General features: G+C 32.9%; 1 protein-coding gene, 1 long non-coding RNA gene and 1 pseudogene across 2 annotated transcripts; 2 read left to right on the forward strand and 1 right to left on the reverse strand.

Annotated features, from left to right (window-relative positions):
- Positions 1–5,865: 5,865 nt before the first annotated feature.
- LOC110721341 lies at positions 5,866–7,185 on the reverse strand (annotated as a pseudogene).
- A 1,172-nt stretch (positions 7,186–8,357) lies between these two features.
- On the forward strand, positions 8,358–9,358 carry LOC110721342. The gene is made up of 2 exons (XR_002511424.1): positions 8,358–8,615; positions 9,197–9,358. It is a non-coding gene; the product is annotated as an uncharacterized LOC110721342 (long non-coding RNA).
- A 957-nt stretch (positions 9,359–10,315) lies between these two features.
- On the forward strand, positions 10,316–11,502 carry LOC110721343. Its single transcript, XM_021900478.1, has 3 exons — positions 10,316–10,419; positions 10,808–10,936; positions 11,076–11,502. The coding sequence occupies exons 1-3, from the start codon at positions 10,350–10,352 to the stop codon at positions 11,186–11,188; spliced, it is 312 nt and encodes a 103-aa protein (XP_021756170.1). The 5' UTR covers positions 10,316–10,349; the 3' UTR covers positions 11,189–11,502.
- Positions 11,503–16,120: the final 4,618 nt, after the last annotated feature.

Consider the following 16,120-nt stretch of genomic DNA (forward strand, 5'->3'; position numbering starts at 1 on the left):
AACATTATAATAGAAACAGATTAAAAATAGGAAAAATTGATGTTACTAGTTCTAATAATCATGGGCGGCATTCTACTTTAAAAGGTTCAAATTATTGAGTACTCTTTTTTTAAAAAAAAATTACATCAGTTTAACCAAAACATTTGCATGTCGAGACGTAACTATGACTATTAATATCTTTAAGTGTGCTCTAATAAAAATTGTAACAAAATTTTAAATATGAATATAAACAGTGTGACAATCAATCTAATGACATTTAATAGTGGTCCCAACTTTGGGGTGTCCTCCTTAAATCTTAAAGCAGCCCCTAACTAATTACGATCGGGTAAAACAGTTAAATTGCCACGTGTTGAATATTTAGTTGTCCCTTTTGTTGAATTGTTGTAAGATAAAAGAGAAAGACTTAAAAGGGAGGAGGTGGGTGTTTGATTATTAGAGTGGTGGTGGTGATTTTTTTTTTATCTACACCTAAGGAAACAAAACACGTGACACTATTAATTTGTCAAACCGGTTAAAAATTTGTTTGGGGCTGTTTTAAGAAAGATCCCCTAAAGTTAGGATTGTCCTGAGTTAATCAACAATTGGAACCTTTTAAGGAAACTAACCATAGTTGGGACCGCTGCCGTCAATTTTTCCTTATTAATAAATATAAAAGCTCATATAAAAAACATTTGACTGAAAATAAATAATACAGTAATAATACAACAAAGATCATAAACACCATCATAAAGACGAATGATTTCCATAGAAAGTGTAGGTAGATAACAAAATTACTTAATAACGCCCCATTTACAAAATTTTGATCCCAATCTATCGTCCACGTAACTATATATAGAAAATCAGTCTCTTTTAACAACATAAACCTGCTGATTGAATTTGTGGCTAATGGAGGTAGCAATGAAAAAAAAAAAAAAAAAAAAACTAATTCAATTAGGGGTTTACTATACACAAAAATGTACTTTTTTGTTTTGAAAGAACCTCAACTAAGATAAAACCGCTAATCTAAGTAGCAATTTTATGTGAACTAGTAAATAAAATAAATTTTATTAATTGCTAACTTGGACGTGAAAATGGGAAATAAGTATAAAATGGGAAATAAGTATAAATGAAGTAATTAAGAAATTTTACTACCTTTTGGTACTTTAATTTCTATGAAAATTCTTCCATAAAAGCATATTACTCATATCCTTTTGTTTCAAATTATTTAACTGACATATTTGCCAATGTTAAACTTCAACTTATAATATTTTTAATTGTCATATAAGTATAAAATTGTCAAAGTAACTATTTTTGTTCATAAAATAGGGACGAAGAACCTTAAATACAAAGACAAAAAATATATATAAAAGGCAAAAGGAAAAGACAAACAAATGAAAAAAAAATATAACGAAAAGGAAGACTACGTTCTATTAAGCCACAAATGCTAGTACTTTCCTCGCAACTGTAACTCCACTCAAATCTTCCAATGAAACGACATGAAAATTCACCAAAATCACCTCAAGTATAACTAGCCATTGGGAAATACCAACTCTATGGTTAGCAAGCCAATCTGCAACCCGATTAGCTTTACAGTAACAGTGGTTCACCGTGACACTAATCCAATCGATCCCATCTACAGATCAAGAATTTACACTTTTGAACGATGAAATAGTAAGGACATGAGGGGGTAGGATCCTCACAAATTAATCTCGCTACCACCTTTGAGTCACAAACTAGACTTGTTTATGTCCCACATTCCAAGCCAAAGCAAGACCTCTCATAACCCCTAAGAGCTTTGCCTTTGAGCAAGAGCTGATACCACAGTTAAATGCAAAAACTTCGAAGATCTCACCTCCATGCCCTATGATTATCCCTCGATCATAGCCAACATTTCCCGAGTTTCCTTTCGAAGCTCTATCAGTGTTCAATCTTACCCGTCCTTCTCTCGGATAAATCCACCTCACAAAGGCCTCTTCACTCCCTCCCTTTTTCTGGCCTAGCTAGCATCAAGTCTTCTGTCTTCCTTAATCATGGTTATGTTTAGATCATTTATTTTGAAACTAATAGAATATAGAGTGACATTTTATTATTAAAACACACATGACGGTAGCATGTTGTTCCTTAGAGGCCATTGGTTTCTAAATTGCTAGATTATGAATAAACGATTAGTAACTTCAAAGAATAATAAATCAAATTGAAATTAAATTAAAGTAGAGTTGATTTGATCCAAACCCTCAATCGGTTCTACCTTTCACGCCTTGGTTTAAGTACGGAACTTCGGTATAGTATGGACTCCCTGGAGTGCTTAGTGAAGAAATGATTAAAGTATAAAGGCTAGGTTTAATGTGAAGTGAAAAGGGAGAGAAAGAGAATTCAAGTTTCTGCCCTGAGATTAGGAAATCGATCAGCTTCGTATTTATAAAAGAAATGTGAGGGGTGCAGTCCGGAACCCTAAAAATGAGGCGTCGCAAAAGAATAAAGCGTCATGGCATGGTAGTTGTATCGTAGCTCGACAGTCAATTTTATCATATCTGAAGGTCAAAACGCGTAAAAAGATAAAACTGGGTCAAAGGAATTGTCGTGGCACGGCAAAAACTGCCGTGGCGCGCCAGAAGCTGTCGTTGCGTGGTAGAAAATGTCGTTGCCCGGCAATTGTGTTTATGGAAAATTCATTTAAATTCATTTTTATCTTATTTTAAATAAAGCACATGCGAATTGGGCACTGTTTCAGCTATTCTGGACTCATTTTAGGTTTAGGGTTTTATAATATTTATTAATCGGGCTCAATTAATAAATAAATGAAATGGATTAAAATGGTTTGGGCTGAAATGAGGATTGGTCAAGGGTTGACTAAATATTTGGACGGAAAATGTGGACTGATTTGTAAATTGTGTTAGATTGAAAAAAGGATTTCAAGCACTCGTGAAATTAAATACTAGACCCGACCAATAACGGCAGTAAAAGGATGTTCATCATCGGGCTTGGTTTTGAGGAGACATTTTTTAAATGTTTACAGTACTTACACTCAAAAAGAGAATGCATAATTGACTCTTCATCACCACCACAAATGGGACATTGTTTATTGTAACACCCCCAAATCTCCCTTTACGGAAATATTACTATAATACGTATAATTATACTGTAGAGATAGACTTAGGCGTATTATCGCCGCGTGATTACACAAGGCTACTCAAACTTACTAATCAAAACAAATACTTTGCAGTGGAAACTTCAATACTTTCTTTATTAATAATAATATAGATAGTAACCATAGTCATGAGTACTCATAATTGAACAAAGACCAACATTCCTAATCTAGGTGAAGAACATTCCCGAGACTCCCATATGCATAATTCTTGATTGCACCTGAAATTAGTCAACACTGCTTATCATTACGGTAAACAGGGAAAGCCAAAACAAATAAGAAATATGGGTTATCAAAATATGCTAAGTACGATAAGTGCAAGATAAGTAAATTCAATTTATTAGCAAACATGCTTTTAAAAACCAATTCCAATAATCAATCTAATGAATTCCAAAACTCGTGATTAAACCAATTCTCAATAATTCAATAATTCGATGAAACGATTTATGAAACTGATTCCTCTTTTGAAAACCAATTCCTCTTTTGAAAACCAATTCTCAATATTCTCAAAATAATTCCAATAACTCAATAACTCAATAATAATGATTAGTCAAATCAATTATTTTCGAAAACTCAACCTCCTCTCTAAGTGTGCACACCCCCCAAGCTAGTCTCCTACTATTTCAAGGTTATTCTTGGAGAAAGACTAGGTCATACAAAGTCCATAGTTTTCAATGAATCCGCATAGTGGGATTAATATAATAATTATACTTGTAAAGCTTTTGAAATAATTCAATAAACCTCTTTAACTCAATAATTCCAATAATTACTCAAAATCCTTTTTAATTAAATTCAACATGCTTTTAAAATCAACATTTTAATATATACTTGAGAATTAAATCTCATATTGATAACCTTTCAAAAATCAATAATTCTTCCTTTAAAAAACCTTTTAATTAATTCGTCAAACTTTTCAAATCAATTTATTTATTCAAACATGATATGTAATTCAAAACATGACATTAATCCTCCAATTAATTTATCAATCCAATTATTTTTAACATGCTTTTATTTCATAAATCATAATTCAATTCAATTTAATTCAATCATCATAAAAATCATGCAAAACATGCTTATACATTTAATCAATTTCAAAAGTATCTAGCCACCTAATGTACCTTTGGTCCTTGCTTAGCAAACACAAAGAAACCTCAAGAACTTGGATCAAACACACCCTACAAATAAATATAACCTTAATTAATATAAGGTTAACAAATAATCACAACAATTAAATTACCCCTCAACTATATGTACATGAACCTTTTAAATTATTTTTCATAAACATGAATAAAATCTGATTTTATTTAATTAAAACCACTCATAATAATTTTATAAATCCCCCATAATAATAATAATTAATTAAATAAGAGAAGAGAAGAAGAAGAAGAGGAAGAAAACCAAGGAAAAGAGAGAGAGGTGGTGGCAAGGTGGTCCAGCCCTTCCGGCAGGTGGCTGGAGGTGGCGGTCGTGGTGATTGGTAGTGGTGGCACAAGAAAGAAAAGAAAAGAAAAAGAGAAGAGAAATTAAAGAGAATTGGATTTGCGTCGGAAAGAATAGGTAGAACTTGAAGAGACCATAACTCCTTCAATATAACTTCGAATTGGGTTATTCTTGAGCCTAACCTCAAGTATTTTTCAAGAGGAACAATTTATTGTGAAATAGAAAAACCCCAAAACTGACCAGAAGTTCCCGAAAATTGAATCCAAAGATATACGGGCTGATTTTCTTTTAGAAAAGAGGAGAAGAAAAAGTTGGAAAAGGTTGAGGGAAAAGAAGAATAATGAGAAGAAGAGAATTGAGTTTTTGGTGTGAAGAACATGAGAGGTATGAGGGGGTATTTATAGGCTAGCTCATGTAAGAATTATGGCAAGAGAATGTGGGAAGAATTATGGTAAAAAGAATTAAGGAAATTATTTGGAGAAGAGATCTTAATAATTATGGAAAGTTTAATATCAAGGTGAGTAAGAATAATAAAATTAAGGAAAGTATATTGTCATGAAAAATAATATGGCAAAGGAGGTTTACTTGGGGAATAATAAAAAATAAAATAAGGTAGGGAAATAAGATGATTAAATATTTAGGAGGTGGAAAATAAAACTAAGGAAAATAAGAGATTTTAAGGAGATAATTAAAAATATAATTTACCAAAATAAATCACCCAAAAATCCAACCAAGTGGCCGAAATTTTTAAGCTTCCAAAATTTATAGGTTAGCTCATCCAACTATAGCTTCAAAATTTCGGACATCCTTGTAGTATTTAGGAAATATTTTGCTAGATTTAAGGCTTATAAATAATTGTGTAAATAATATTTATTGTGTAAAATAATTAATTAAGAAAATACCAATTATTCACTAAATTAAATAACTAAGAAAATTAGATTTTCTACACATAGAAAATCCGAAAATCATAGTAATTGAACTAGGAATTTTCGGCCCTTATAAATAAATAATAAAATATAATTTTGTTTAATTAAAATATTCGAAATACATAAATAATCCGGTTTTAATAATAAAATAAATAGATAATAAATCTTATTCAAAAATCCAAAAATAATAATTAAGTTTTAAAATACTTTTGGCGTCAAAATTTAAATATCATTTTGGCTCCAAAATTCAAATAGTAGAATAAATTACTAAAATACCCTTTTTAGAAAATACTAATTAATTAAGGTTAATTTGTAAATAACCACCCAAAAATATACCTGTTTTAAAAATAACCACCCATTTAATTTTTATTTTTATTTAACCACCCCTTAAATTAAATAAGCACACAGATTACCACCCATTTCTAAATTCCGGTGAAAATTCCGTCACTGGGCCCCACTTTTTTTTTTTCCTTTTTTTTTTCTTCTATTCTCTGGATTTCTCACTCTCTCACCCCGATTTTTCCACTCTCCTTCTTCCTACCTTCTTCCACCTTCAATCCTCACCCCAATCCTCACCCCAATTTACTAGACAGCCACCATAATCAACCTCACCGCCCTTAACATACACCACTAGCCACTGCAATCTACCCCACCACCCTCAACACATGCCCCACCGACCACCGCCTTCAACTTCAATGCCCTCCACACACATCTCACCGCCCTCAAAAACCCCAACGAAAGAATAAGGGTCGATTTAGGGTTCATACTTCAATTGAATTGGGTTTTTTCTTAAATTAGGGTTCCTATATTAAGAAAACCCCCAATTCAATTGAAGAAAATCCCCAATTCAATTGAATTGGCAGGTGGTGATGGGAGTTCAACCTTAATCTTCTGCTTCTCCAAACTAGCCAAAGCTTCCTGAAGTTCAACCTCAATCTTCTTCCTTCCTTCAGCCAACTTGGTCTCAACTTCAACCTGCGTCTCCTTCTTCATCTTATTCAAGGCAGCAGAAATATCAGCAAGTGCAGCACGCATGACAGCATTAGCTTGTTCTTCAAGCTGCTTAACCTCAGAAGAAGTATCCTTAACATTAGCAAGTTGCTCTTTAATGGAGGCATCACGTTTATCCATGAAATCACCAAGAGGGGTGTAATAGATCTTGTCGAGAGCGAACATGAGGAAGAAGAATTGGGGCGGCAAAAATGGCGGCGGATTTGAGGAGAGAGAAATTGAGTTTTTGTTGTTGCTTTAGAAGGGGGGTTTTGAGGAGAGAGAATTTGGGTTTAGAGGTGGTTGCTGCGGTGGTTGTTGGGAGGGATTTGGCGGAGGAGGCCATGAGCATGTTGGCCATTGCTGCTGGTTATGGTTGTTCTCTGTAATTGACGAGTGGTGGAGGATCTGGTCGCCATTGATGGGGAATTAAGGTATTGAACTTGAAGGTTGACGAAGGTGGAAGAAGAAAGGAAGAAGGTAGGAAGAAAGTGGAAGAAGGAGAGTGAAAAAATCGGGGTGAGAGAGTGGGAAATCTAGAGAACAGAAGAAAAAAAAGGAAAAAAAAAAAAAAAAAGTGGGGCCCACTGACGGAATTTCCACCGGAATTTAGAAATGGGTGGTAATCCGTGTGCTTATTTAATTGAAGGAGTGGTTAAATAAAAATAAAAATTAAATGGGTGGTTATTTTTAAAACAGGTACATTTTTGGGTGGTTATTTACAAATTAACCATTAATTAATTAGAAAATACGTTTCAAAAATACGGGGTATTACATTTATAGTCTTTAATATAACGCCTATATAACTCTCCCATAACTGCGAATGAGCCCTCACACACACTCCACAGGAAATGATTTTCTTAGTTTAACTCCTATTGTTATTTTTTATACAAATATACTATTCCACTAAATTATTATATATCGTTTAATACAAATCGCACAGGATTACATCAAGTAATCTATAGATTGAGGGAAACTCAAGTGGTTAGAGCTTCCGTTCCGGTTCCAAGAGATGTAGGGATCGATTCTCATCACTCGCCATTGTGGCTCTCTAATCACCAAAAAAAAAAAAAAAAAAACTCGCTCCGTACGTAATAATCTATCATACGGAAATTTGATAATCGGATATTTTTATTTGGAGAGGAATAATCAATCAACAATTTGTTATTGCTAACCAACTAGCTAGAAAACATAATATTTTGAACTGAAATATTGTGCTCCTCGCGGGTCGGCCTTGATTTAGGACACTCTAATTAAGTGATTATTGCTTAAGTATTATCCAATGAATGTAATCACTCATCTCTTTTCTGCTCTTTGGCTCTAAGGGACTTGAAAAACTTGATGAATGATGATGCCAAGCAGTGGCGAATCTTGGACTAGAAAAAGAGTATACCATACACACTTATCATAGCATGTATCGTGACATACTTGTTTATGGAAAGTGTAACATTTATAGCGAAATGGAAGATAAAAAGTAGTAATGAATTATCCACTTGTCAAATCCTTCAAATATAGATTAAATAATGTTGTTGTTGATGAGTAAATCAAGTTATAAATTAAATTAAAATTTTGCAAAAGAACTTACAAAACTCTAGTAGTGAAGAATTAACATATAAAGGTCACAATGCAATAGTCATTATTAGTACTATCACTAGTAGAAAAAACTAAATAGGCACCCCCCTATGGCAGCGGTTCATGAAAACCGTTGCCAACTAAAATGAGCGCCAATTAAAATTTTAAAGTTGGCAACGGTTAACCGTTGCCAACTGTTTATTTTTTAAAAAAAAAAATAGGTAAGAGTTGGCAACGGTTAACCGTTGTCAATTGATAATTTTTTTTTTAAAAAAATAAATAAATAAAAGGGTTAGAGTTGGCAACGGTTAACCGTTGCCAACTGATTATTTTTAAAAAAAAAAAATTAAAAGGATTTTATAAAAAAAAAATCCGGGCTTCTCCTTCCCTCAGCCCCTCTATCTCTCTCTCAAATTCATTCTCTCTCATCAACCCTCTCTCCTTTTATTTTCTGATCTTTCCCTCAGCTCCTTCGTTCTCTCTCATCTCTCATCCGCATGCACCTCAGATCTCTCTAAACTCTCAAATCCTTCGTTCTTCTTCAATTATAGCTACCAAGCAAGGTATTTTCTTGAATTTTTTTTGCTTTTTTTCGTGTTTTAATTTCTGGGTTCAAAATTTTTTCGTTTTTTTGGGGTTTTTCTAGGTTCGAATACCTGGTTTTTTTTTTTGTTTTTTCTCGATTTTTTCTCGGTTTCTTAGTTTCTTGAATTTTTTGGGTTTTTTGGGTTTAAATTTCTGGGTTCGGATTTTTTTTCGAATTTTTGGGTTCGAATTCCTTTGGTTTTTTCTGGGTTTTTGGGTTTGGATTGTTTTCTGGGTTTCGAATTTGGTTCGAATTTTTTTGGTTTTTTTTGTTTAAAATTCTGGGTTTCTAGGTTCGGATTTTTTCCGAATTTTTGGGTTCGAATTCCTTTGGTTTTTTCTGGGTTTTTGGGTTCGGATTGTTTTCTGGGTTTCGAATTTGATTGGTTAGAATTTTTTTAGTTTTTTTTGTTTAAATTTCTGGGTTTCTGGGTTTTTTGTTTCTAGTTTTTTTGTTAGTTTTTTCTGGGTTTATTAGGTTTTAGATTATTGGTTTTTTCTGGGTTTATTAGGTTTTAAATTTTTTCTGATTTTTGGGGTTTTAATTTAATTGATGCAGGTAGTATTACAACTACAGCAATTGCTCATAGACGAAGGATTCAAGATCCAAGGATTTGGTGTTTTGTTGTTCATTGTTACGTTTTTATTTATATAATTTTTTTATAAATTGTAAAATAACAATTTATTTAATATAATATATTCATGTATATTATGGTGTTCATTGTTGTTCATTAGTGATTATTGCTGAATGATGATACGATTTTGGTGTTTTTTTTTTTTTTGAGAATAACGATTATGGTGTATGTGTTATGCTGATTTTGAAGTGTTAAAAAAAAAAAAAAAAAAAAAAAAGTCAATGGTGCCAACTGCATTAAATTTAATTAAAAAAAAAGGCGCCATAGCAATTGGCAACGGTTAACCGCTGCCAATTTGTTGAGTTGGCAACGCTTAACCGTTGCCAATTGCTTGAGTTGGCAACGGTTTTGAACCGTTGCCAGTTATTTTGGGATTTGGCAACCCTCTAATACGCAACGGTTCAAAACCGTTGCCTTTGGGGGGGTTTGAACCTTTGCCAATTTTCTCTATTCGTGTAGTGTATATATATGAGTATATGATAACTTGAGGAATAATTTAGGCTTAAAAACTTGTTATTTTAGATGAATAATAATTTGATGTATGAACATAAGAGAATGAATAGGATGGTTATTAAAAAAAATTCAAAAAACTACGAATTTAAAAGCTAAATAGTATACTAACTATAGTTGCAACTTGCAAGTGATATTAACCCAGACCACCCCATCATAAGCTAGATATGCGACTTGAAATTGATTCGGATGTAGCTGGTGTTAAGTTTGGTGAATTAGGTGCGCTTTTTAAAAAAATCTTCTGCAAGTGATATACAAGGACTTTTAATTAGTGGCAAATTCCAAGAAGCCACTAATTAAAATGCTTAATATAACATATGCATTGATGCTTGTATTTTGATGGATGGATGAATTAAAAAATCGAAATTTAAATAACATCTACCACCAATGTTGGTTGCTAGGTTGTAGTACTAATTATATAGGTACATAGGGGAATGATATCAAATTAAACTAGTTAAAATTGTATATAAATAGGCGGAGAATCCCTTATATAAGACAAACATTTCTAAATGATTTAATTCATTAATAAATTTATTTCCTAATAGTCTTCCAAATCTATCACTCGAAATGGAGGGGAAAATGGTTTTCTACAAATCCAAGAAGAATGTAGTAGCCATTTTTTTCATCCTGGCTCTACGTAAGTAATTTCTTTGTAATCACATATGGTGCAATTAATAAGTCCATTATATTTTTTGTGGGTGTTTCGATCATTATTAGATGAACTTTTTCATCTAAGTACTAATGGTCTATTGATACAGTAGTTGATAATTGATGGCGGTAATGAGAATGAATTTGAGTGTAATTTGACAAGAAATAAAGTAGCATTGTAATAAATGTGGTTTTTTATCATAAATTAATGTCAATTGGCATTACGTACCATGGACCTTAGTGTCTGAATTAAATCTCTTATAAATTTAGAACACAAATTCGTGTTCCTTACCTTGATTTATTATTGCATACGTATACCAAATAGATTGTAAGATTATTAACCCTACAGATTGATGCTATATGTGAAACTTTTGCAGTGCAAATCATGGTTGATAAATCTGAAAGTTGTGGTATTACCGAAGAAAAATGTTCATCTTTCTTATTTTTTAATAATTGTTGTCCGGGATATAGATGCAGCAAAGGTGCTGGTCACAAATGTGTAGAAGGTAAGTGGCAAACTATGTCATTATTTTCATATAATAATAAAATTGTGATAATTTGGTTCAGATCAAATTGTTTTGAGTCGAGTCAGATTTTGACACGTTTACTCCTAATGTAATATGCTTTGTAAAACTTTGTTTGTAGACCCCAAGCAACGTTGCACGCCTGTTGGGGGATTATGCAACGATTACAACCCCTGTTGTGGAAAAAGCAAATGTTTAGGCGGTGTTTTTGACGGCCATTGTCAACAACCTTGAGTATCACAAGGCTCGTTTATGTGGAGCTTTATTTCATTTGAGTTTGTTAGATTGGCTATTTTAATGGTTGTTCCAACTAATAAATAAGAAGTACTAAAGATATAAAGTACTCCTTTATCATTGTAACACTAATTTACAAAATCAGTATTGTAATACACTTGAATTTTTTCATGTGTGATTTGAAAAATATATATAAGAGTATAAACATTCGAATTAATGACTTAATGTAAGATATTGTTCAAATTTAATCAATAACATAATACTAAAACAGACACCAAGAATGACACATGTCACTTCCTGGAGCTGTCATTTTCCCTCCCAAATCCCTTTTTCTCTCTCTCTCTCTCTCTCTTTTTTTTAAAATTAAACTCTCTCATTCCTTATATAAAATATTTCACTATAAATTTTTTAATAATATATATCAAGTATATAATTTTAATATATTTTGATTAAAAAATTTTAAACATGTAAATATCACAATAGGAAACATTATATAACAATGAATATATTTGATTCGAAATTATAATAAATTGATTCTTTAATATACATGTGTATATAATTACACTTTCTAAAAAAATTTATAATATCATTACTGTTAGATTTTTTTATTTGATGAATCATTACTATTAGATGGGACACATACATTATTTTAATATCACAATATTTTTTCTATAGATGCACCATGCACACACAATATCTTCACAGTATCACACTCTTATAATATAATTAGTTTCATAAGTATATTCTTCTAATAATTTTTCATACTACTTGTAGACACCTGATTGTGTCTCCCCAAAAACCAAACCCAGTGATGAGTACCTTTCACGTACTTGACGAGTTCGGTAAAGAGTCGAAGAGTCACGTGAAGTTTCTACCATATTTCTAACCTTAACTAAAGTGTTTTTAACTCAAATCATTCATTTTGTGTCCTTAAACCCAAAATCATCCATTTCGTATCCTTCAAAATCATTCATTTCGTGCCCAATTTATAAAAACGTCCAAACCTGATTATTTTGGTCCATGTTCTCAGTCCAATTATTGTTTACTTGGATGGGGCTCGAAAAGAGCTTTCCAACGATATATTATAAGCCCAAATCCGACTTAAAACGAGTGAGATATGGCCAAAATACTAAATCGAGCCTAGGTCCACCTTAGCTATGACCCAATGATTATATGGAATCCAAATATTTTATTTAGGCCCTATATGATCATATTCCCAATCCTAAATTAGTTAGGATCCTCTAGAATCCTCTAGAAGGTTCTAATCTATTCTTTCCGAAAAGATAAAGATCAAAGAAGTTCGAGATTGAATAAAATTTCTCATACGACAATCCTTGTTCCATTCAAATACAAAGACGTTCGGATATCTTATGTAGACATAATTACATTAGAAATCAAACTTCGTATGACTTTGCTATCTTCTAGAACCAACGCACAACGTCAGAACCATCGCACAGCGGCAGTCCTGACACGGCGCGACAATCCTGTCGCGTCGCGTCAATAGTTGTTCTATTTTGTTTAGAATTTCTGGTCTTTTCTGATCGTCCAGACTCTTTTTTTTCCTTATAAATAGAGGTCATTTTCCTCGATTTTAAATCATCAACATTCATCAAAAACCAATCACCAACAATAACCATCAATTATCATCAACAATCATCCTGAATTAGCCACAATTAGCCTCAAAAATCCCCTTATCCCATAATTCGAGAGAATCCTTAAACCAATGCTCTTAGCCTAAACACCCAAAAGCAAACACATTCGAATACTCCAAATCATGCTCGACGTGAAAGGTTGATAGTTCTGAGGGTTTGGTCCCAAATATATATTTCAATTCATATTTGATTTATTTACTTTATTGACTTAACTTTCTTGAAGTTTACTAACGTGTGTATTATTTTAATAGTAAGAAGGTTGAGGCATCAAAGTGAGTAATCTATTTACCCTTATTATTGCTCTTTTGATTATTAGAAATCATGTTTAGGATTATGTTCGGATTTCTTGTATCATGTTTAGGCTAATGTTTTGATCTTGTTATTAGTAACATGCTAGGAGTTGTTATTAATCTGTTTAGTATCATGCCTAGGATCTTACTAACGATGTTTTGATGATGATTGTGATATTGTTAATCATATGTTGCTTGATTATTCATGATTTATTGTTATTGCTCGATCACAACCCTTTTCTGTAGACTTAAAGGGAGTGTACTTGAAATCACGCCTAATAAGATAATTAATAATTGAATTTAGGCTTAATATGATTTTAATTCAAGTGATCACCAATATTAGACTTATTTGTGCATTGATAATCAACTAACGTAGATTAAACAAGTTTAGGGCTAATTTGATGTATGTATGTTAATTAAAAAGCGCACATGAATATAAAAAAGAATCAAGTAGAGGCCTATTTAGGGCGGGTTTGATCTCTTTTAGATTGAATTCGTACTATCATCCTCGAACATCCAGTCATGGTTCCAGACCACATGGAGTTAGCAACCTCTGTGATTATGAATGTGGTGTAACCTTCATAATCATGAACGGTTTACAAGTTTCTAAAACTTGTTGGAGACTCTTTTTCTCTAGTTTCTTTTCCTTGGAGCGCCTCCATGGTTAAAAACATGACCCGCATATGGGGCGGGATAAAAGTTCCCTACAGTTTTTTGGCGATTCCACTAGGGAGGATTTCTAATTAATTCCTAATTTGCTTAGCAATTAATTAGAATGAGTGGATGAGACTTGAAAGATTCTTGATATTCATGTGCGTAAATTTGATTAACACTATGGCATAAGCATAAAAAGGTACACATTGGAAAGACCATCCGTAATGCGTCAAAACGTAGGTCATACACATAGGAAAGGCCAGAAATATTTTTCACAACTAAAATCGAAAATGACGCTGCAAAAATCGAAAAACGAAGCTGCCGCAAAGCGTCAGACCTGTCGCCTGGCGATAGTGACCAACGTCGAACGACAGCCCTGTCGTTTCGCGACACGGCTGTGGCCGGACATTAGTCCCTGCCTTCTAGCAATAATGGTGCATCTAAGTTTGTTGAATTTACCAAACCATGGAGTTAAGTTTAACTCGCGGGGTCCCGTCCATCGCGCCAACCCTTCTAAGGTAAGGCTTTCGTGCGATGCATCCGGAGTCTTAACCATGGACCCTCTTGGACACCAAAATCCTTGACTTTAGAGAACTAGAGTCTTAGTTAGGTGGCAAACTCATTGCATTATGTTGTGACTACATGGCTATTTGTGCATAGCTTGTTTGTGTTTAAAATAACCTTTCTCTTGACTTGTTTTCTTATGACTTGTATATACTAACCCAAAGGCTAAAAGACTTTGCTCAATTAATTTGGTTAATTAAAATCAGCTCATAATAAATGAATATGCTCGACCTAGAAGACTTTAGGCTTAAACCTTCGAAAGAATGACCGAAAACAGATTACAATGACGTTCAAGTTTTGGCGCGGCACTTTGATCTGTGGCGTAGAATGATGGTGACTATCGCGTCGCGACAAGCCTGTCGTTCCGCGATGGAACCATCGTCGTGCGACAGTTCCATCGTCACGCGATGGTTTAGTCGTTTCTTTCCGAGTCTTCGCATCGAGTCCCGCTGTTATGATTAACCAATTTAATAATAGTTTACGGTCTTTTCTTGGTCTTGTATGAGTCTAATCACGTGTCTAGTCCCATGGTCATCACACGAGTCTTGTAAATCTCACTTTCACTCACGAGCCTTGCACACACCTTGTACATGTCTTCTTTCACACCGTGACCATGCTAAGAGTCTTGCATATGTTGTTTTCCGTCATTTTTTTAGGGGAGTAAGTTGGAGAGTATGTTTTGAAAACTTGTCTTCTCTACTTGATCCCCACAAAATATGCACCTATTTTTTACTTTTTCAACCCTATAGAGTACGAGTCAATTAGAGTCAAGTTGTTAAAGAGTCAATGGTTTAGTTTTTATAGCGTTTGGTCGAGGAAAAAAGGGCGCTTAGTTCGAGATAACTCCTACATACAAGAGATCTTCTTTAGGAATACGGTTCGAAGAAAGAAGAAACCAATGACCTCCGAGGAACAACATGCTACCATCATGTGACATCTATAATATTATTAAAACTCAAAGGAATAACATGCTACCGTCATGTGTCACCATTCCTTCAATATGATTTGGCACCACGTGAGCATTATGTGTCACCTTATGTGTCATCACTCATCACCGTAAAACTCTGTATATGTGTAATCTTCGTATTTAATTTGTAAGACATTAATCACACACTAATGATTGTTGATTCCTTGGATACTAATTCTCTAAATTTAATACTAGTTAAGCTATTATATAAAGTAATATTTACATAAGGTATTATTTTATTATGTAATAATTTGAATATAAACTAGCACCCATTAATCTTAAATTATTATTATTATTATACTTTTAATCATTTATAAATATTGTTGAACACTAACCTTCCAATTATATATATTTTTTTTATCAAACTTACAAAGTTATAATGATTTGGGAGTCAAGACATCGCTCGAACCAATAACTAATTTTGTTTTTATTTTTAAAACACACATTATTACAAATTGGATATAGCTTTCTACTCCCTCAGTCCCTTATCTACATATCTATTTTCCTGTTTGGAGGTTCAAAACTACATGCCTATTTCTATTTAAGGAATGTACTTTTTGACAATATTCCCTATTTTTGATGAGTTGTCATCAATTTTTTTTTTTTTTTTTTTTGTACTTTTGACATCATTTTCCAACATTTTCTCTCTCTATCTGTTCAATAATTACCGACTATCATGGGTTTTAACGAATTTTAAGTTCTTTAATTTGCGTAAAAATTGGGAAATAGGCATGTAGATAAGGGAGGGAAGGAGTACTTAATTATGGAGTGATTATTGGTGTCATTAATTAAATTTGGTCCTAGT

Source organism: Chenopodium quinoa, unplaced genomic scaffold (assembly GCF_001683475.1).
Source record: "Chenopodium quinoa cultivar QQ74 unplaced genomic scaffold, ASM168347v1, whole genome shotgun sequence".
NCBI classification, from domain to species: domain Eukaryota; kingdom Viridiplantae; phylum Streptophyta; class Magnoliopsida; order Caryophyllales; family Amaranthaceae; genus Chenopodium; species Chenopodium quinoa.